We start from the raw sequence: 18,941 nt of genomic DNA, 5'->3' as shown, positions 1-18,941 counted from the left end.
TGGCCTCAAGAATGAAATCCTCAAGGAGACAGAAGAGCTGGATTTGAATGAGCCAGATAGACACACGTAATCATCATCAGCATTCATATTGACACACATACAGACCCACCACCAACGGTCATGTTAACACATCACATAGACCTAATAGCTGGACTGACACATTCACACACACGGCCCAGTAAGTCACAATAATACACATACAGCCCCCCCAGGATTCACTATACACACACACACACACACACACACACACACACACACACACAAATAGCAGCCACACTGACAAGCCAGATAGACCCACCATCTGTACCCCCTCACCCAGAGGTGCCCACAGCCCCTTCCGAGGTTTCCTCCTTATAGTCCCCCTCCCACTCCACCTCCCCACCCCCAATTCCCAGGCCCTGCCTCTCCCCCGTGACCTTGGGCTGAAGAAGGACAGGGAGAGCTTCATATCCAATGAAAAGGTTTTATTAAGAGAATGAGAAAGCAATCTGAGAGTTGGGGAGGTACATTGACTGCAGGGTCAAGAGAAACAACAGCAAATACAAAATCCCAGCAACAACCTTGGGGTCCCTGACATCTTTATTCCCTCCTGGCCCACCAACAGCCCTTTGCGAGCAAAAACACCCTCTCCATCCTGGTCCAGCTGGACATCTTGGTGCATAAGCAGAAGACATTGAAACAAGAGTCCTCAACTCATTGGGATAAATAAGTTGCACTGAACATTTTAAAACTTTAAATTACAACATAAATAAATAGGACACAGCAACAGGACTGAAATGCAGCCTGGATTCAAGTTATCCAATTTGTGTTTATCTTCTCTGTTCCTTGAGGGCCCCTCCTGCCCACTTCTTTACAAGAGTGGCAGGGGTCCAAAGAGCCCACTGGGGCCTCCTGCCAGCACCCCTTTTCTGGGGGTGGGAGATTCTGGGATGAAGGGCACCAACTCCTCAGTAGCACCTGGTTTGTTGATTCCTCTCCTGCTGTTAGTAAAAACAGCAAGGCCTTGGCCTCTAGGAGCACCCATCACCCTAATGGGCAGCGCTGGCCCCAAGAACCAGGCTTTTCCATGCAATTTCCTGTCCAAGCCTTTCTCAGCAGTCAAGGGTCAGAAAATTGCACGCGCGAGGCAGACGCCTGGGCCCTTATCTACAAACCACCACAGAGGCCACCTCCCCTTACTCCAGCCCAGACCCCTAACTCATGGGTTTCTGGAGGAATGTTCTCTTTCTGGCCTGACTCCGACCCCACCTTTTAATCCTGTCAGGCCCACCCCCAGGAGCAAAGACCTCATTTCAGACCTTGGGAGCCCCTTAGGGATGGGGTGGGGGAAGCAGTTACTTCCGAAGTTTGGCATCCTTCTCCGAAGCCTTGGTGTCACCATGCCCACTGCCTGCACTGCTTAGAAACATCTTGTCCAGCCCCTTGAGTGACTCCAGCAAGTAGTTCTGGAAGGCAGTGAGGGCAGCACAGATGGCAGGCCCGCCAAAGCCGTGGGTGATGAGGCTAAAGTGTGTCAGGCAGCTCTGCACTCCGGGCTCCAGGATGAGTGCTGGGCGGGTGTTCCCCAGCGGTGAACGGTCCTGCGCCATCAAGTCTGCAAACTCCTTGCAGATCTGCCTGGTGGGGGAAGGAGGGTCAGAGGTTAGAGGACAAAGGTATGAGTCCAGGGAAGGACCCACCACATACTGGGTACTTTATATACATTATGATTGCTGACCCAACAGTCTACAAATGATGATCATACCCGTGTTAGAGAAAAGTAAACTAAGGTTTAGAGAAGTTAACTGATTTGCCCAATATCACACACCTAATAAATAGCACATGCCAATACCCTACAATTTCTGTGGATGTCCTGCCCACGTTCCAAGTCCAGCTCAACTCCCACCTTATCCAGGAAACTTTCCTTGATTCCCTCTCCTACTGCCACCTCCACCCAAAACAGCCAATGCTTCAAGAGGTTTGTCTATGGAATTATTGGGGAACAATCCAGAATCTGCCTTAAATAACTGAAATAATAGCTAGCAGTGAACATGAATTGATGCCTGGATGCTGTGCCAAGCACACTGTATGTATCATCTCACTTAATCCTCACAACAAATCTATAATGTTATTATCATTCCCATCACATGGAAGAGGAAACTGGGTGGTTTCAGACAGGTTAGATGACCTGCCCAAGTGACTAGGCTGGGATTTGAATCCATCTCCAGTATGTGGCTGGATATATGGCTCAGGCAGGAGAATCACTTGTGTCTCACCTTTGCATCACCAAGGAACCAGGTCAGCATCTTAGACATGACTGGGACCCAGAAAGTGCTTGATGAGTTAGCTGATTGAGTGAGGTGATCCCTGCCCTAGATATGTTTCTCCAGCTCCAATATGAGCAGCCTCAAAGGCCCCATGAGTCATGGCAGTCCCATGAGTCTGTGATTCCAATTCTGCCTAGGGGACTTGAGGAAACCTTGAAGGCGGGAGCATGGAGTTGTGATTTGAAGGACTGTTAGGTGGGGGGACTGGATGGTGTTCTAAGCAGAAGAACAAGCCCAAGGACAGGAGGGCAGGAGAGAGCAAGTGGGTCAGTTGGAGCGGGTGGAGTTTGTGCAGACCAGATTATGGGGGCCCTCAAAGGAGTCTGGACTTGACAGAATGGTGGTTTTCAAACCCGCCCCCATGTCTGTCTCTTCTTGCAATGGGACCCTTTCTAAAAACTAAATCTTAATGGAACACCAGTTCATTAAACAGGCCCTGCGGCATCCCTACAGAACCTAGTTTGAAAATCAATTGCAGTAGCAGTGGGAGCCATTGAAGGCTCTTGGGTAGGGATCAGTGCATGTGCAGGGAGGCTGGGGGAACAGAGGGGCGCTGGGGTGAACGTCCAGGAGTGAGACTGGGAGACCAGAGTTGAGGTGGCATGCGAGTGGTGGCGAGGGAGGCATCAGTGAGACTTGCAGAGGGGTCAGATGTGAAGTAAGAATAAAGGGGGGTCAACCCAGGGGTCTGGGTGGGAGTTGGTGCCCTGATGGAGGTCACTGGAGCAGAGGGGCTGATTGGCAAGGCTCAGGCAGGGGGAGCAAGGCCAGAGAACCTCAGACCCATGACGGGACTGGGGCTGGTGGTGCCCACACGTGGACTTACGTAAGCCTGTCTGTGACACTGTTTGCTGATGTGTAGAACCCAGATATGTTCACATGTATCCATGTGTGCCCTGTCAAGTGCACAGCATGGAACCTAGGTGTGCCTGTGTGCAGTGCTGCATGTACCGTGTGTACATCACATGTACACGGGTGGTATCCATTGTGCCCATGCTTGGTGTCTGTGTCTGTGCATTGCACCCATGTGCCTGTACGCGGCACCCATGACAGCCAGTGCGTGGCGCCCTCACTCACTTGGCGGCCAGCAGCATGCGCTTGCGGCTGTGCAGTTCCCCGGGGTCAGCATGCTGGCGGCACAGGTACTCGGCAGCTGCCTTGGCTGGGAACTCGGTCTCACAGACGTAGCCAAAGTCTCGGGCCAGGTGTACAGCCTCTCCTAGGAGGGAGGGGAGGCAGAGAGATGAGCCGTCACTACAGCCAGGTGTACCTTTGAGCCTGGAGCATGGCCTTGACACTCCAACCCCTGACTGGGGCCATCCTCTTGATTTCCTCTCAGCTCTAGACACAACCCCGCTGCCCTCCCTTGGGGCTACCTCAGATGGGCTCTGAGCTAAGGGGTGGGAGCTGAGCCCACCAGTTGTCCCAGAGCCTGAACTCAAGATGATCAAGCTGAGAGTCACCAACCTCCAAGGAAGGGACTCTGACCCCCTCATCTCTTTACCACATCCAAACACTGGCCACTCTTCCCCCCATACACACACACACACACACACACACACACACACACGTGCTCTCTACTGTACCGGCACATGCACATGTGTGCTTGCATATACACTTCAAGACTGTACACATATATCACACACACCCCTTATACATGGTGCACAGAGAACACACACATGACTAACACACCCTCCTGCATTAGAGACAGCCACACACAGTCACACTGGATGACACAGGTCCCCTCAGGCCTCACCCTCTACTAGTGAAGTCAGCAGCGTCACATTGGCGGCCTTGCGACGACCAGCTGGCAAATTGAGCCCAATCTTCTCCAGCCGTTCCCGCAGGCACCGGCCCCCATTCTTGGACTTGGCCCTTGCCATGCACACAGAAAGACAGACACACACTATGAAGACAAGATGAAGCATGTATGCTAAGTGACCCAACAGGGCCTTCCTGCCTCCACCAACCCTGCTGAGGCTGGGGTCTGGTCCTGGGGACACTCTGGGGTCTCTATTTACCTGATCCCAATCTCCTAATCTCACTGGTTTTGCAGCCAAGATGGGAATGGGGGGCCTAGCACGCAGCTCCAGGAACCCCTCACTTCTCCCTAATCCTCTCAATAACAGGGCCAGCCCAAGGTGGGGCAGGATGAACCAGCATCTTAGGGTCCTTTTTCCCACCTGAGCACACCAACACAGCTACCCAGGGACACACAGACCCTGAAACACAGGGAAACACAGACACATGGGGAGACACTGTTACACACACGGCTGCCCAGGAGCACATAGACACATACACAGATGAACGCACACTGAGGGCCAAGAATAGAGACACACACACCAATAGAGACAGACACACAGACTCAAACACCCAGGGATACAGTCAGAGACACATGTTCACACCAAGTCAGGATCCCAGGGACATTTGTACAGACATTCACAGACTCATACAAGTCGCTCTGGGTTGCTCAAAGAGACCAGGAATAAGGAGATACTCCCACACCTGCACAGATGCAGCCCCACACAAAGGTACAGACAGGTAAACACACATATGTCTAGCTCCACGTGCGCATGCAGTCACACACACACACACAACATACACACTCAGAGTAGAACACGGTAACCAACACATCTCACTAAAGGTAACACAGGAAACTCACACTCACGGAAACATATACTCCTGGCCACTCCTACACTACATATACACACACATGCACACACACAAACACTATCCTCAAACATATCAAAGCTCATAGCCCTGAAGCAGAAATACCCAGGCACAAGGACACGCACACAGAGAGACAGACACAACTATGAAGACAAACCATGCACCCCATGCTCCCCACCCCAAAACACACGCACCAGAGAGGACTATACTGACACAGGGAATGGGCCTCAGGTCCCGGGGATCCTTTTCCTGAGGGATGGGGTGAAGATGGCACTCTCCCTTCCCCAGACCCAGCCTTGTCCATCGTACCCAATGTGGGTGAGTCCTCCATCCCTTCTTTGTACCCAGGCTCCTCTCTACCCGCGACCCCCAAGCCCACAGACCCATGGGAGCTGCTGAGGACCTAGGCCTGCCCAGAGAGCATGCACAATCCCCCAGGGAGACTGAGGTGGAGATGACCCTGTGGCCTGGGGTGGGGCCGGCCCCTCTACGATCTCCTGAGAAAGTCTGAAACGACCACACATTTTAGCTTTGACACTGTGCAGGAAGTTGTGGGCTGGCCTTCCTACCTGCGAAGGACACCACCCAGGAGAGAGGCATTGAGGCACTCGGGAGGTGAGAGTCGCCGCTGGACCTCCCCCACTGTCACCTTGTACTTGGATGTCGAGCTGAGCAGAGACAGCCGGCCTGGCACGGAGCAGAAGACCTCACTGGGGTTCGTGATGCCGCCAACCAAGCTGTCTTTGGCCAATGAGAGGGCCGAAAGGCTGCTGGCTTTGGAGGGGATGGGGACTGTGAAGCAGAAGCAAGAGCAAGGGAGAGAGAGACAACACTGAGCCAGGGACCACCGGACACAGGCACTAGCCAGCTGTGGCATGAGCGCATTGCTGAAGCACCAGCTGTGTGCTGGCCCCCGTTCTAGCATGCTGTGTACACACAGCTGCATCTGTACGTCCCGGCACCTTTTGGAAGGAGGTTCTACTATGCCTGCTCTACAAGGGAAGAGACTGAAGCACAATGAGGTTAACGTGACTCCCTCTAGCTCACTCAGCTAATGGGTGGTAGACATTAAACCCTAAGTTCTCTGGCTCTTGAACCCCTGTCCTTTCACTGAGTCAGGCTGGTTCCCTGTTAAAACTCAAACAGCTTCAGCAGTCTTGGAGTTTTGCCATGTGTAATCAGAGAGGGAGTTGGAAATAAGGAAATGGAATATGAGCTGGAGGCAGGATTCCTGGGTCACTGCAGCAGAGCCCAGCCAGATCTGCACAATCACGGGCAATCCCTGATTCCCCCCGCTCATTTGTGATCCCCACGTCTCACCCACGACCCCAGATCAGTGAAAGGCCTGGGGCCCTTGGGCTCCCACATCCCAGGGAGAGGGAGGTTATGGTCCCGTTAGGCCCTGGCCCCTTTCCTGCCAAGTCTCTCTGGGATGCTCAAGGAGACCAAGAATGAAGAGACACACTCTATCACCCCCTCCCCCAAATGCTTTCTAATTATCTACTAATATCTATGAAGGACAGGAAGGGAAATCTGAGAAGTTTATTTTTTAACACCCATTTGGACACTCTTGGCTCTAAAAGAAAGTTCTTCCTGCAGTCTAACCTCCATTCTCTGCTAAGCATCAGGGCGAAGGGAGACTGACTGAGGCACCTGCTTCCCCTTGGGCTTCTCTTCTTTCAAGGAAGTGAGAGCCTTGGTAGAAAAGGCAGGCCTTGTGTGTTTGGGGAGGGGGATCAAGTGGGGAGCCTGAGGCCAACAGTCACTGAGCACTCACCATACAGATAACCTCACTGAATCCTCAGAACAACCCACCAGGGGGCTATGTTGTTATTCCCCTTTTACAGATGAGGAGACTGAAGCCCAGAGGGGTGAAGTAATGTGGCTGAGATCACACAGCTGGTAGACTTAGTACCAGTAGCAAGCCCTGGACTATGGCATCAAAGGCAGCACTTGGCCCTCCAGTCATTTGGCAAATATTTGCTGAGTACCTGTGTGCCAGGAACTGTGCTAAGCCTTGGGAAGGCAGAGGTAAGCAAGGCTGGCCCAGTCCCTGGCCTGGCAGAGCCCCTCCAGCTTTTTCCTCTCTGGAGGCACATTCAAACCCTCCATCCCATCGCCCAGCTAGAAACCTCAGTGAGGCCCTCCATGCTGCCCTCTCCCACCACATCCCATCCATCACCACGTACTAGGGCTTTCTTTTCTCCACGTGCCCTGGATGCAGCCACTTCTCCAGGTGTACAGGGACGCTCACTCATTTCCCACCTGAATTTCTGCCCAGCCCCTGCTCCAGAGGGATCTTTCTGAAACACCCATCACTCCCCAGCCTAGAACCCCTCAGTGCCCGAGAATTAAATTCTAGCTCCATAGCTGAGCAGAATGCTGCCGCCTATCCTTCAGTGAGTGCCAACTATATACCAAGTGATCCACATTAACAGCTCTGTGGAGATGCTATTTTCTGTCCCCATTTCAAGATGAAGAAACTAAAAGTTCAAAGAACTTAAGATAGTACAGCAATAAGGAGCAGACATGGGTCTTGACCTCTGACCATGGACTTTAAAGTTCACATTCTTAACTGTCATAATGTCCTCCTTCACCCTCCTTTGTGGTCCGGCCCTGCCTACCCCTTTTGCCTGGTCCTCCATCTGCCCTTTAGGCTCTCGACCCACACTGACCAATACAAATATACTGTAAGCCACATATATAAATTTATATTTTCTGGTAGCTCTATTTTTAAAAAGTAAGAAACATGTTAATACCAATTTTAATATATTTTACTTACCCCGTATATAAAAATATTATCGGGACTTCCCTGGTGGCACAGTGGTTAAGAATACACCTGCCCATGCAGGGGACACAGGTTCGAGCCCTGGTCCAGGAAGAGCCCACATGCCGTGGAGCAACTAAGCCATAACTACTAAGCCTGTGCTCTAGAGCCTGCGAGCCACAACTACTGAAGCCTGTGTGCCTAGAGCCCATGCTCCACAACAAGAGAAGCCACCGCAGTGAGAAGCCCACGCACTGCAACGAAGAGTAGCCCCCGCTCACTGCAACTAGGGAAAGCCCGCATGCAGCAACAAAGACCCAACACAGCCAAAAAAAATAATAATAAAAATTAAAAATTTTTGTAAATAAATAAAAAATAAAAATACTATCACTGAAACATACAATCGATATTTTAAAAATTATTAATGAGCTTTTTTTGGTAAGTTATTTTATTTTTGGCTGCGTTGGGTCTTCAATGCTGCTCGTGGGCTTTTCTCTGGTTGTGGCGAGCGGGGGCTACTCTTCGTTGCTGTGTGCGAGCTTCTCACTGCGGTGGCTTCTCTTGTTGTGGAGCACGGGCTCTAGGTGCGCGGGCTTCAGAAGTTGTGGCTCGTGGGCTCTAGAGCACAGGCTCAGTAGTTGTGGTGCACGGGCTTAGTTTCTCCGCAGCATGTGGGATCTTCCCGCCCAGGGCTTGAACCCATGCCCCCATGCATTGGCAGGTGGATTCTCAACCACTGCGCCACCAGGGAATCCCTTAATGAGCTATTTTACATTCTTTTCTTGTCCTTGGTCTTCAAAATTCAACACGTATTTTACAGTGATAGCCCATCCTAATTCGGACTAGCCACATTTCAAGTGCTCAATAGCCACACGTGGCCCGTGGCTCCCACAGTGGACAGCACAGTTCTAGACTTCAAAGGGGGGGAGCACAGGAGTTAGCATATAAGTAAGTGAGATGTGGGAGACCTGCTACTTGGCCGAGTGTTACCATGCAGGATACACCAACATTGCCAGAACTCTTGGTTTGTTTTGTTTTTGTTTTTGCTGGTGAGACAAGGATTTGAGATTTCTAGGTGAAATCTCTGGATTTTTACTTTATTATTATTTTTTGGCCACACTGTGCAGCTTGTGGGATCTTAGTTCCCCGACCAGGGATCGAACCCATGCGCCCTGCAATGGAAGCATCCTAACCACTGGACCGCCAGGGAAGTCCCTGGATTTTTAAACATTGGCAACTGATTCAAAAATTTAAAAACCCAGGACAGGTCACATGGAACGTGTGAAGCACCACCTGGGATGCGGGACGACTAGCTCACCAGCGTGTGGGCTCTTTAAGCCCCGCAGAACTGCTTGCTGTCTGTCTCAGGAGCCCTTCTCCATTTTACTAAGCGGGGCCTCCTCCTTCTCAAGCCTCAGTCCGGGCACCACCCCCAATGCAAAGCTTCCTAAGCCCTCACCCCCTGCTCCTTTTCACCCTCTGTCGCTGTCCTTACCACACTGAACCTCATGTCTGCTTCCTCCTCTGTCTTCCCCACCAACTGGGAGTGCCTGAGAGCAGAGTCTTGGCACAAGGGGGTGTCAATGAATGTAGAATAAATGAGGGAAGCAAGGGCCCTTGAAACGTGGAATGGGAGAAAGTGTGAAGACTCACAGCCAATATATGCATGGGGTGGGGGTGGGGTGGGGGAGGGTCGGAAAAGGAACCTCATTCCTTTTTTAGCAATTGATGGTAAAACTGCCCTTCCTCCCTGGGTCGTCCCTATTCAGGCACCAGGGCAGGGCCAACAGGTCATGGATGGGGCTGAGTGGGAGAAGTGAAGAGGTGGGGGGAGGTGGAGAGAGTAGCAGCACACACCCTACCCCAAGCAAGTTCCCTGTCCCCAGAGCTGGGCCAAAACTAGGGTGAGGCAGGGGAGGCGCTTGTCGTGGGTGCAAAATTTAAGGAGGCAGCAAAAAACTCAGCAATCAAGGCAAACAGTATTTTAATGCAATATTTTTAAAAGTAAAAATTAATGTAAAAATCTACAGTGACAAAATATCAAAAATTTAAATAGAAGCAGGCTCTGATCCCGCTCTTCCACGACCCTGCCTCACTCCTCTTATCCTAATCCCAGCCTCCGCCCCAGAGTGAGGAGCAAGGATGTCCTGACCCAACAGACACACTGACACTGGACACGCAATAGCAGCCATGCCACCCCCCACCCCAGTGTCTCCCAGGCCTCTGCACGGGCTCCCTCATCACCTGTGTCCCTCTGCCTTGAGGGGACTTTCTGGGGTGATGGAACCATTCTCTAACATATTTCATATCTTGACTATATGTTTACATTTGTCAAAATTCATAGAAATGCACAACTAAAAAGGGTGAAGTGTACTATACGTAAATTATACCTCATGCTCGACTTAAACAACTAAAACTATGAATTAGCAAATTAACAAGAAGGGCAAAGTGACTGTCCTCTCTCCCATGACTCCTAGCCAGAGGGAATGGTCAGAGGAACAGAGAATTCCTCTCTCCCCCAGCAGCCTCCTCTATCCAGCTTTTATTAAAATCTGGGGACCCCGGAGGCCAGGCACTGTGAGAGAGGAGAGAGGCCAAAGCTGGGTGAAGCTGTTTGCACATGTACAAACAGGGACGTATGTGAGCACACGTGTCACACAAACATCTATACATAAAAACTACATGCCCTGCCATAGAGCACTGAGGATGAGACTGTGCATATATACACTTAACAACAAATACCGAGCCCCAGCTATATACACATAGGCTCTGCTCGACTGTTGCAAGAATGTGGCAAAATGCATAAGGATATCTGCAAGTGCTTTTGCTCCTGCTGATATATTTAAACATAGAGTATATGCCAGATTTATGCAAACATAGGTGCGGCTAATGTAGTGCATGACAGGTGGACATGTGTTTGTGTATACGAATTACAGACTTTGTTGCTTTCCCCACTTGTCTGTACCCTTTTCCTCAGCTTCTTCCTTCAAAGAGTACAGAGGTGGGCTTCCCTTGTGGCTCAATGGTTGAGAGTCCGCCTAACGATGCAGGGGACACGGGTTCATACCCCGGTCTGGGAAGATCCCACATGTCGCGGAGCGGCAGGGCCCGTGAGCCCTGGCTGCTGAGCCTGCGCATCCGGAGCCTGTGCTCCGCAACGGGAGAGGCCACATCAGTGAGAGGCCCACGTACTGCAAAAAAAAAAAAAAAAAAAAAAGACAGAGGTTTGGAGGCCAGGGTTAGGGAAGCAGGTAGCCTGGGACAGGAGCAGTCACGAAGGTGGGAATTAACTAGCACGGATTGCAAAGGAGGGACCAGTGTTTGTCTCCCACACCACAGTGTCCTAAAGCTGAAGTGGTCTACCCATGGCGTCCCCCTGGTCATGAATGCAGAAGCCATTCACATGTACACACTCCTACAGACATAGGAATGTCCTACAGACAGAGCTCCTAGTTAGCCAATCTATCAGACAAGACTCTCTCACACACACACAAGTCTACACACTCTGTCCACAGGTGGTAGATATGGTCTGACCATGGATTCTGGGGAGTGTGCAATAGACTCTGTTGGAAAGTTGGTTAAAATTGCAAGTCTTTCTAGAAGAAAATACAGGAGAAAAATCTTCATGACCTTGGGTTAGGCAAAGAGTTCCTAATATAACACCAAAAGCATGATCCATAAAAGAAAATAATGATAAACTGGATTTCATCAAAATCGAAAACCTTTGCACCTGAAAAGACACTATTAAGAAAATGAAAAGACAAACCATAGACTTGAAGAAAATATTTGCAAATCCTGTATCTTATCAGGGATGTGTATCCAGAATACATAAAGAGTTCTTATAATCCAATAGTAAGATATACAACCCGATTAGAAAATGTTCAAAATATGTGAGTAGACATTTCACTTAAAATGATATATGAATGGCTAGTAAGCACATGGAAAAGTGTTCAGCATCATTAGTCATTAGGGAAATGCAAATTAAAAGGATACTGAGGTACCGTCAGGAAGGCTATAATCAAAAAGAGACATATCAAGTGCAGATGACGATGTGGAGAAACTGGAACTCTCACACTTTCTTGGTGGGAATGTAAAACAGTACAGCCACTTTAGAAAACAGCTTGGGAGTTTCTTTAAAAAAATTAAAGACAAACTTACCATAAAATCCAGACATTTCACTCCTAGGAGTTCAAGAGCGGTGAAAACGTATGTCCGCACAAAGACATGCGTGTAAATGATCATAGCAGCATTACTTATCCTAGCCAAAAAGTGGAAACAACCCCAGTGTCCATCAACTGCTGAATGAATAAACAAAATGTGTTACATCCACACGATGGAGTATACTAGCCAATAAAAAAGGGATGACCTACGGATACAGCCTACAACACAGATGAACCTCAAAAACATTATAAGTACAAGAAGCTAGATGCAAAAGTCAGCATACTTACATGTTCCATTTATATAACATGTCCAGTATGTGCAAACATATAGACAGAAAGCAGACCAGTGGTTGCCTAAGGCCTGGAGTGGGAATTAATTACAACTGGGAATGGAGGAACTTTGGGGGGTGTTGGAAATGTCTTAAAACAGACTGTGGTAATGGTTACACAACTCCATACATTTACTAAAAATCATCGAACTGCACTTTTCCAATGGGTGAATTTCAGGTATGTACATTTTACTTCAATCAATCAGTTAAAGAAATGAAGTTCCAGGGCCATAATTCCAGGGATTCTCATTCAGTAGATGTGAAATGGTGCCCAGGAAATCTGCATTTTTTAACAAGCACCCCTGGGGATTTGATGCATGTGGTTCCTTAGACCACACTTAAGGTACCACTTAAGGTCCAAAGCCTGGGGGGAAGGGGCAGCAGGAGGAAGGCAGACAGGAGGGGTCGTGACCCTTCTCCCAGCCCACTTGAGTCCCCTCATCTCCCCAGTGGGACCTGCTGGTTAAGTTTCCTTCTCACCAACTGCTAGAGGGTTTCTTTTATTTTTTTAATTGAGGGATAGTTGATGTACAATATTATATAAGTTGCAAGTGTACAACACAATGATTGACAATTTTTAAAGGTACATTCCACTTATAGTTATTATAAAATAACGGCTATGTTCCCTGTGTTGTACAATATATCCTTGTACCTTATTTACTTTATACATAGTAAGTTTGTACCTCTTAATCCCCTACTCCTATCTTCCCCCTCCCCTCTTTCCTCTCCCCTAGAGGGTTTCTTTTAAATATAACTGCTACCGTTCACTGCCCTGCTCTATGCTGCCCTCAGGTACAGTCCACAGTCTATCTGCATGGGCACCAGTTTTTTTGTCTCATTCTGGGCCCAATGGTAGCCTGGGAGGCAAGTGAGGCAGGGTTGTAGAAGTGCAGGGTCAGATTCCATCTTTACGTAAATTTTGATATTTCGTTTATTGTGGATATTTTTTGCATTAAAAATTTTTAAACATATTGCACTAAGATGTATCATTTACCTTGATTACTGAGCTTTTAGGCGCCCTCCTAAATCTTGCCTCAAGTGAGTTCCTCACTTACCTCACCCTGGTCCTGGCCCTGCTTGTAGATTCACTTGGAAGCCCAGAAACTCCCCATCTCCCTTTTCTTTCCCCAGATCCAGGGAGAGCAGAGAACTTACATCATCCCCTGCCCTGAGACTGGACAACAGAGCCCAGCAGAGAGGGATTCCCGCTCCCCCCAATTAGGCAACTATCCACTCTCCTCAGAGGAAAGGAGGATTATCTCAATTCTCATCCCCAAACCACTCCCCTCCAGCTGTGACTGTACAGCCTGAAACCCACGGAGATTTTTAACCTTTTTAAACCTGTCTGGCTTTCCAAAGAGAGGGCATAGGCACGTGCTGTTCCTAGTGGAGCGAAAGTAGCTCGGCCCTTTGTACACCCCCTCTCCAAATGCACTCAGACTTCCAAACCCTTCATTCAACAAATCTGAACACCTACTGAGCCCCCTGCTGCCTCTCCCTCAGGAAGCCTCCCAAGTTCAGGCACTCACTGCTCCTCTTCTGAGCTCCCGCTACAAGGTATACAGACCCTGTTCACTGCCTTTCTTGGCTGGGAAATATTCCTGTCCATGTCTGTTTCTCAGGCCAGTCCCGCCTGCTTTCTGTGCCCCTAGGACAAGTCACGAAACTGAAAGTGACAAATGTGGGCAGAAAATTGAGGGCTCCCCACTTCCCTTCGGGTCAGCCTCAGCCCCATCTGCCATCCTTGCCCCGGCAGCCCTGGCTACAACGGGCTGCCGGCCTGGAAGTGTGTGGTGGGGCGGGGACTTCGCCTCCCCTCCCCTGCCTGGAGTAGTGAAGATTTTACAACCTCCCTGGACGCACTGTCGAAGTCGAGACCCGAGGCCTCCCTGCGGTAGCAAGGCTGCTTCTGGTGTAGGGCTGCGGCCGCCTCCCTTTCACAGCCTAGGACTCCAACCGCCCGTGACACAGCTGCCCCTCCCGCCAGGGCCGGGAGGAGCTGGAGGAATGAATCCTTTGCTTCAGCTAGCCAAGAACGACCTTCTATAATTCCAGGACCCGGGTCTGAGTGGGATGGTCCTCCACCGCCCCTGGCAGGTGCCGGAGGACTTCAGGACTCGACCGGGGCTCCCGATGCCTTCAGAAGGCTTGAGGGCGAAGAAGGACGCTAATCAATTGTGCCCAAGTGGCTGGCGGCGTGGCCGGAGTTCCGCAGTGACTGCGGAGGGCCCAAACGAAAATTACCCGCCGCGTGGGGCGTGGAGGCTCCAGGGCGCAGGGCTCCAACCGGGCCACCTGCTTAGCCACAGCTGGGTCGCCCGCCCACGCACCCCGCTGCGAGGTCCGGACCTCGCAGATCGGCTCTGCCGCAATGACCCTCTCTCCTCCTCAAAGGCTCGCCACGCCAGCCGAAGGACAAGCTCGCGACTCAGGAACCAGCCTGTTCCTTCCGTTGGGAGCCCCGGCTCTCATCCCTCCCCCTTTGCTGCATTGCTCCGGGCTGTGACTCGATGTCCGGGTTGGGGCCCCCAGGACGCAGTCCCCAGCTCAGGTCGCCGGGCTCCACTGGGCCACCGACGGGCTGACACTGGTGTCCGGCCGGTGTGCACGCCCGCGTCGGCGACATCCCGAACAGCACCAGCGCCCACATCCATCCCCCACCCGCCGGAGCCCGTGTGCAGCACTCGGGACAGTCCCGGCTGCACTCACTGTGTTCTTCGGGGATCCCGGCACACCCCTAGGACCCGGGATTTATGAAAGCTGATGTCCTTTGAGAGAAACGAACTCAAGGCAATTTTGGTGCCTTCTTGGTAGCCAGTCTTTTGTCCTGGCTCTGGCCAGGGGATTGGGGTTTAAGGTACTCAGAGCCCCACCTGATCCTTCTACCCTTCCCCAGGGCAGAAATCCCCAAGCTCCTTCCCAAAATGCAAAGTCCTGGCCTCCCTGAGGGAGTCAGTGAGCCGAGCCCCCGTAGCCTGTGGAGCCCGGGCAGGAGTCAGAACTGGGGACCAAGACCATGGTTGAATCTCTGGGTGGACAGCACAGCGGCAGGCTCTTGCCGCTGCACACCGAGCTCTCCCTTCTGTCGGGTTCCAAATAATCCACTAAAGCAAGGCAGCGGCCGCCAGCGAAGAGCTGGCTCTGAGTGTACACCTGCCTGGACTGCAGGCAGCCTCCCCAAACCCCCAGCTCCAGGTAACAGCCCCAATACCTGGAGCTCCCTTCTCCCAAGTTCTGGGAGGCCTGTCTCCTCATCTTCCCCACATGTACACCAGGTGGTCCAGCTAACTCCCAGCCCCAGGTAACTCAGCCTCAACTTTTGAAATCCAGCTCCCCCCACCCCACCTCCTTGGGACTCAAGGAGGGCAAACAGAGCCCAGGCTTGAATTCACTCGTTTGAAAAACAACTTGAGCCAATCCCGGCTCAAGTGCTTGCCCCAGGTACAGCGGGCTTGTCTGTGTCTCCATATTCCTCTCTGCACCTGCCCCAAATTTATCCCTGGGCCTCTCTGAATCTCTGTCTTTCTCACCTTTCCCTGTCACAGTCAGAACTCACAGGCCCGAAAATCCACTGGAGGGCAGATCTCAAACCCCTGGCTTTTCCAAGGGCAGAGAGACACAAACATCCTGAAAATACACAGGGAGCAACCCTACATGCTTAAAGATCTTCAGTGCCAAAGAACAAATTCTGGGATACAACAGGGACCCTGACCCCCAAATACATGGAAATTACACCAACATAACAGACACACGTCACACACTCACAGCAAGAGACACCAAGAAATACTGGGAAAGCAACATAGAGACATGTACAGGATCCCAAACTCACATAGACACCAACTCCCAAGCCCTGACCCTCCTGCGCACAGCCCAACACAATAGTCACACACCAGCTCCCCTATTCCTAAACTGCTGAAAGAGGCTCCCAAACCGAGAAAACATTCCCTAGGGAAACCTCAAGGTCCCCAAGGCCCTGCTAGGAAGGGAGGGGCAGAAAGCACCAGACAGGCTAGGAAATGATAAGGCTTGGTAAAGTGGAAATCATTTAACGACATCCATGGGAATAGCACTCCCATTAACACCTCTTAGGAAACAGAGAAGTGGTTTAACTCGTTTTGCAAATTAACTCCAGATCCAAAAGAGTGCCCTTGCCTTGGTAAAGAGTGAGCTTGGCGACGCACAGGAGGGACGCGCCACAGGGGAAGAAACTGGGTCTGTGTGCCGGGGCCTGCACCGTTTCGCCCGGTTCTGCCCTGGCAGATGCACGCCATTCCTTACCTTTCTTGATCACGGACTGGTCCAGGAGGCTCATTCCCGGCTCGTCCATGGCCTGCAAATAGGACAGGGTGGTGGTAAGGGCGCTCGTAGATCTAGTCTCCTTTCGCTTCCCAAGCCCCTGCTGTCCCCGGTCCCTGTCCTGTCTGCTTCACCCAACGCGCACCACCCGTCGCCTGCGGCCGGCGACGGGCGGGACCAGGATTCACCGGCGCTCCACCATTTGCGGCTGAGTTGGAGCCCTGGGTGCCTCGCCATGCCGTGCAAAAAGGGCATTTTGGAACCTTAAGACAGGCAACTCCTCCACTTCGCTTCGCTCCAGGTACAGGCTGCTCCAGTAGACCGCGACTGGGCATAGGTTCCCTACGTTGCCCAGTGGAGAGGGACAAAAGTGGTTCGGCCTCTGCCCATTTACTCGGCGAAGGGTCGCCGCCATCCAGGCACCTGCTCATGGACTCAGTGTCAGGCCGCCCGAAAGGCCAGGCAGCGTCTAACCTAGGACGTGGGACGCATCCTGGGAGTCACGAGCAAGAAGTGTCAGGCTGGGAGAAAAGTCGGGTTCCTGCATTGGTCACTCTTTGCCTCCAGCCAGGTCCTAAGTCACCGCAGCGGATGCTGGCCCATCCCGGACCCTTCGGGCCTCACCTGCAGGTCCTCCAGGCTCGGCGGCACCGCCAGCCCGGGAAGGCCGAAGGGCGCGTCGGCCAGGCTGTGCGCGCCGTCTGCCAGGCCGTGCAGGAGCCGCGGCACAGCGGCGGTGTAGTCGCGGCGCGGGTCGAGGCCCAGGGCGCGGGCGGGAGGCGCCAGCAGGCCGGGCGGCTCGTCGTGGGCGCGGGCGGCGGCGCGGGGCGCGGCCCAGGCAGCCTGCGGAGGCTGCGGCTGTGCCAGGGGCGCCAGGCCACCGTACGGGTCTCCGGCCAGATGGGGAAAGGCGGCGGCGGCGTCGGACGCCTGGCCGTAGGTCAGTGGCGGCTGCGGGTAGGGCGGCGGGAAGTAGGGCGGCTGGAAGTCAGCGGCGGCGGCGGTCGGCGTGTGGCAGAGCTGCGGCGCCGGCCCGTAGGCCGCTTGGGGCAGCGACGACAGGCGGGCCCCGCTAGCCGCTGCGCCCAGCCCGTCGGGGCGCTCCTGGGGAAGAAAAGGGGCGCGTTAGGCGACCCATAGGCAGCTGAAAGGACCCAGCCCGAAAGGACCCTCCTCAGCTCCCGAGGAGCCAGCTGCCGTCCTGCCCGCTTCCCGAGGCCCGAGGTCTATCTCTGAATGACCCGTGGGCGCGGGAGCCTTGGGCTGGGGACATTGGTCTCCGGCGCGCACAGTTCTCAGCGGGCGGAGTCGCTGTGGCCCCCTCCCTCCGAAATTTCGTTGGAGGAGGAGGTTCGGAAGGTCCAGCATTCAGGCTCCCGGATCCCGGCCCGGTACGCCCCGGTGTCCCCGGGCCCGAGACTACTCACCATGGCGGAGTAAGTGTGCACCAGCATGGGGCGGGCAGCGCGGGGCGCGAGGCGTGGCGGCGGTGGAGCCCTCGCCCGACGGCGAGCTCTGCGGGAAGAGGTGCTGGGAGCCTGTACGGCCCGTGGGGGGTCACTTTGCGGTGGCAGGGTGCAACCTAGCCCGGAGCCCAATAGGCATCGGGTCCTCAGCAGTGGGCGCCCCCGGGCGGGTCCATGGGGGCGGGATGTAGGCCGGACGGGCGCTGATCGCACTTGGAAAAGTCGGTCAATGGGCGCCCAGCGCCCGCCCTTCTTCCTCTGAACGCAGCTTGCTCCATGCACTCCAGTTATAGTGGCGGGGGCGCGCCGGGCCTCCGGGGGCGCGCATTAAAGAGATACGCTAGGGCCGCTTTCTCCCAGCTCCCCAGCGACAGCCCAAGAGGAGGCGTAGCTTTGGCGCAACCCCCTGGGAAGGATAGAGGGTTGTGATTCCAACCCGCGCTTGTCTGATCGCTTTCTAGGCTCGAAGTTCCCAGTCACCTTGAAACAGAGAAGGATTCGAGGCTGGGACATAAGGGCCCTAGTTTGCTATCGGTTCTATTGCACCTTTGCCTTTGAGCAAAGCACTACTCCTCCTCGGCCTCAGCTCCCCTGTCTGTAAAATGGGTATCAGTCCTTTCTCTAACCGCCTCACTGGATTATGGATGAGGTGGGCAGTCTTGAAGGTGGAAGAAGTTTGTGAGCTGCAGACTCAAGCCTGCTGGCTCATGTGCACACATGTCAGTATCTGTGTGTGTGTGTGTGAGTTGGGGGCCATCACAGCCTCTCTGCACATTTCTGGATCAAAGCCCCTCTGAGGGTGATTACTTCACTCAGGCTTCCCCCAGCTGGTAACTCCCAGTGCCAAGCCAGGGTCTGAGGAAGTTGGAGACACAAACTGGCCCGAAAGAGAGAGTTGCCTGACACTGGGGCTGGGCATCGTGAGTTCCACCTGAGAAGGGCTCAAG

The 18,941-nt window shown here is 52.8% G+C and overlaps 1 protein-coding gene across 1 annotated transcript; it reads right to left on the bottom strand.

Moving 5' to 3' along the window:
- Positions 1–1,334: 1,334 nt before the first annotated feature.
- TFAP2E (transcription factor AP-2 epsilon) lies at positions 1,335–17,982 on the bottom strand. Its single transcript, XM_065883338.1, has 7 exons — positions 17,956–17,982; positions 17,153–17,632; positions 16,511–16,562; positions 5,546–5,768; positions 4,063–4,181; positions 3,384–3,525; positions 1,335–1,617 (listed from the first exon to the last, which is right to left on the bottom strand). Exons 1-7 carry the CDS (start codon positions 17,980–17,982, stop codon positions 1,335–1,337), a joined length of 1,326 nt encoding a protein of 441 aa, XP_065739410.1.
- Between the last annotated feature and the right edge of the window lie 959 nt (positions 17,983–18,941).

This window comes from Phocoena phocoena, chromosome 1 (assembly GCF_963924675.1).
Source record: "Phocoena phocoena chromosome 1, mPhoPho1.1, whole genome shotgun sequence".
NCBI lineage: Eukaryota > Metazoa > Chordata > Mammalia > Artiodactyla > Phocoenidae > Phocoena > Phocoena phocoena.
Note: the sequence above shows the minus strand (reverse complement) of the source record. Positions and strands in the feature narration are given on the sequence as shown.

What these genes read in the sequence shown, in the direction of transcription:
- TFAP2E (XM_065883338.1), bottom strand. Translation starts at nt 17,982, where the DNA reads ATGCTGGTGCACACTTACTCCGCCATG. An exon ending in TGCACACTTACTCCGCCATG is followed by an intron (nt 17,633 to 17,955) that starts GTGAGTAGTCTC and finishes TTTCTTCCCCAG; the next exon opens with GAGCGCCCCGACGGGCTGGG. An exon ending in CGCATGCTGCTGGCCGCCAA is followed by an intron (nt 1,618 to 3,383) that starts GTGAGTGAGGGC and finishes TTCCCCCACCAG; the next exon opens with GCAGATCTGCAAGGAGTTTG.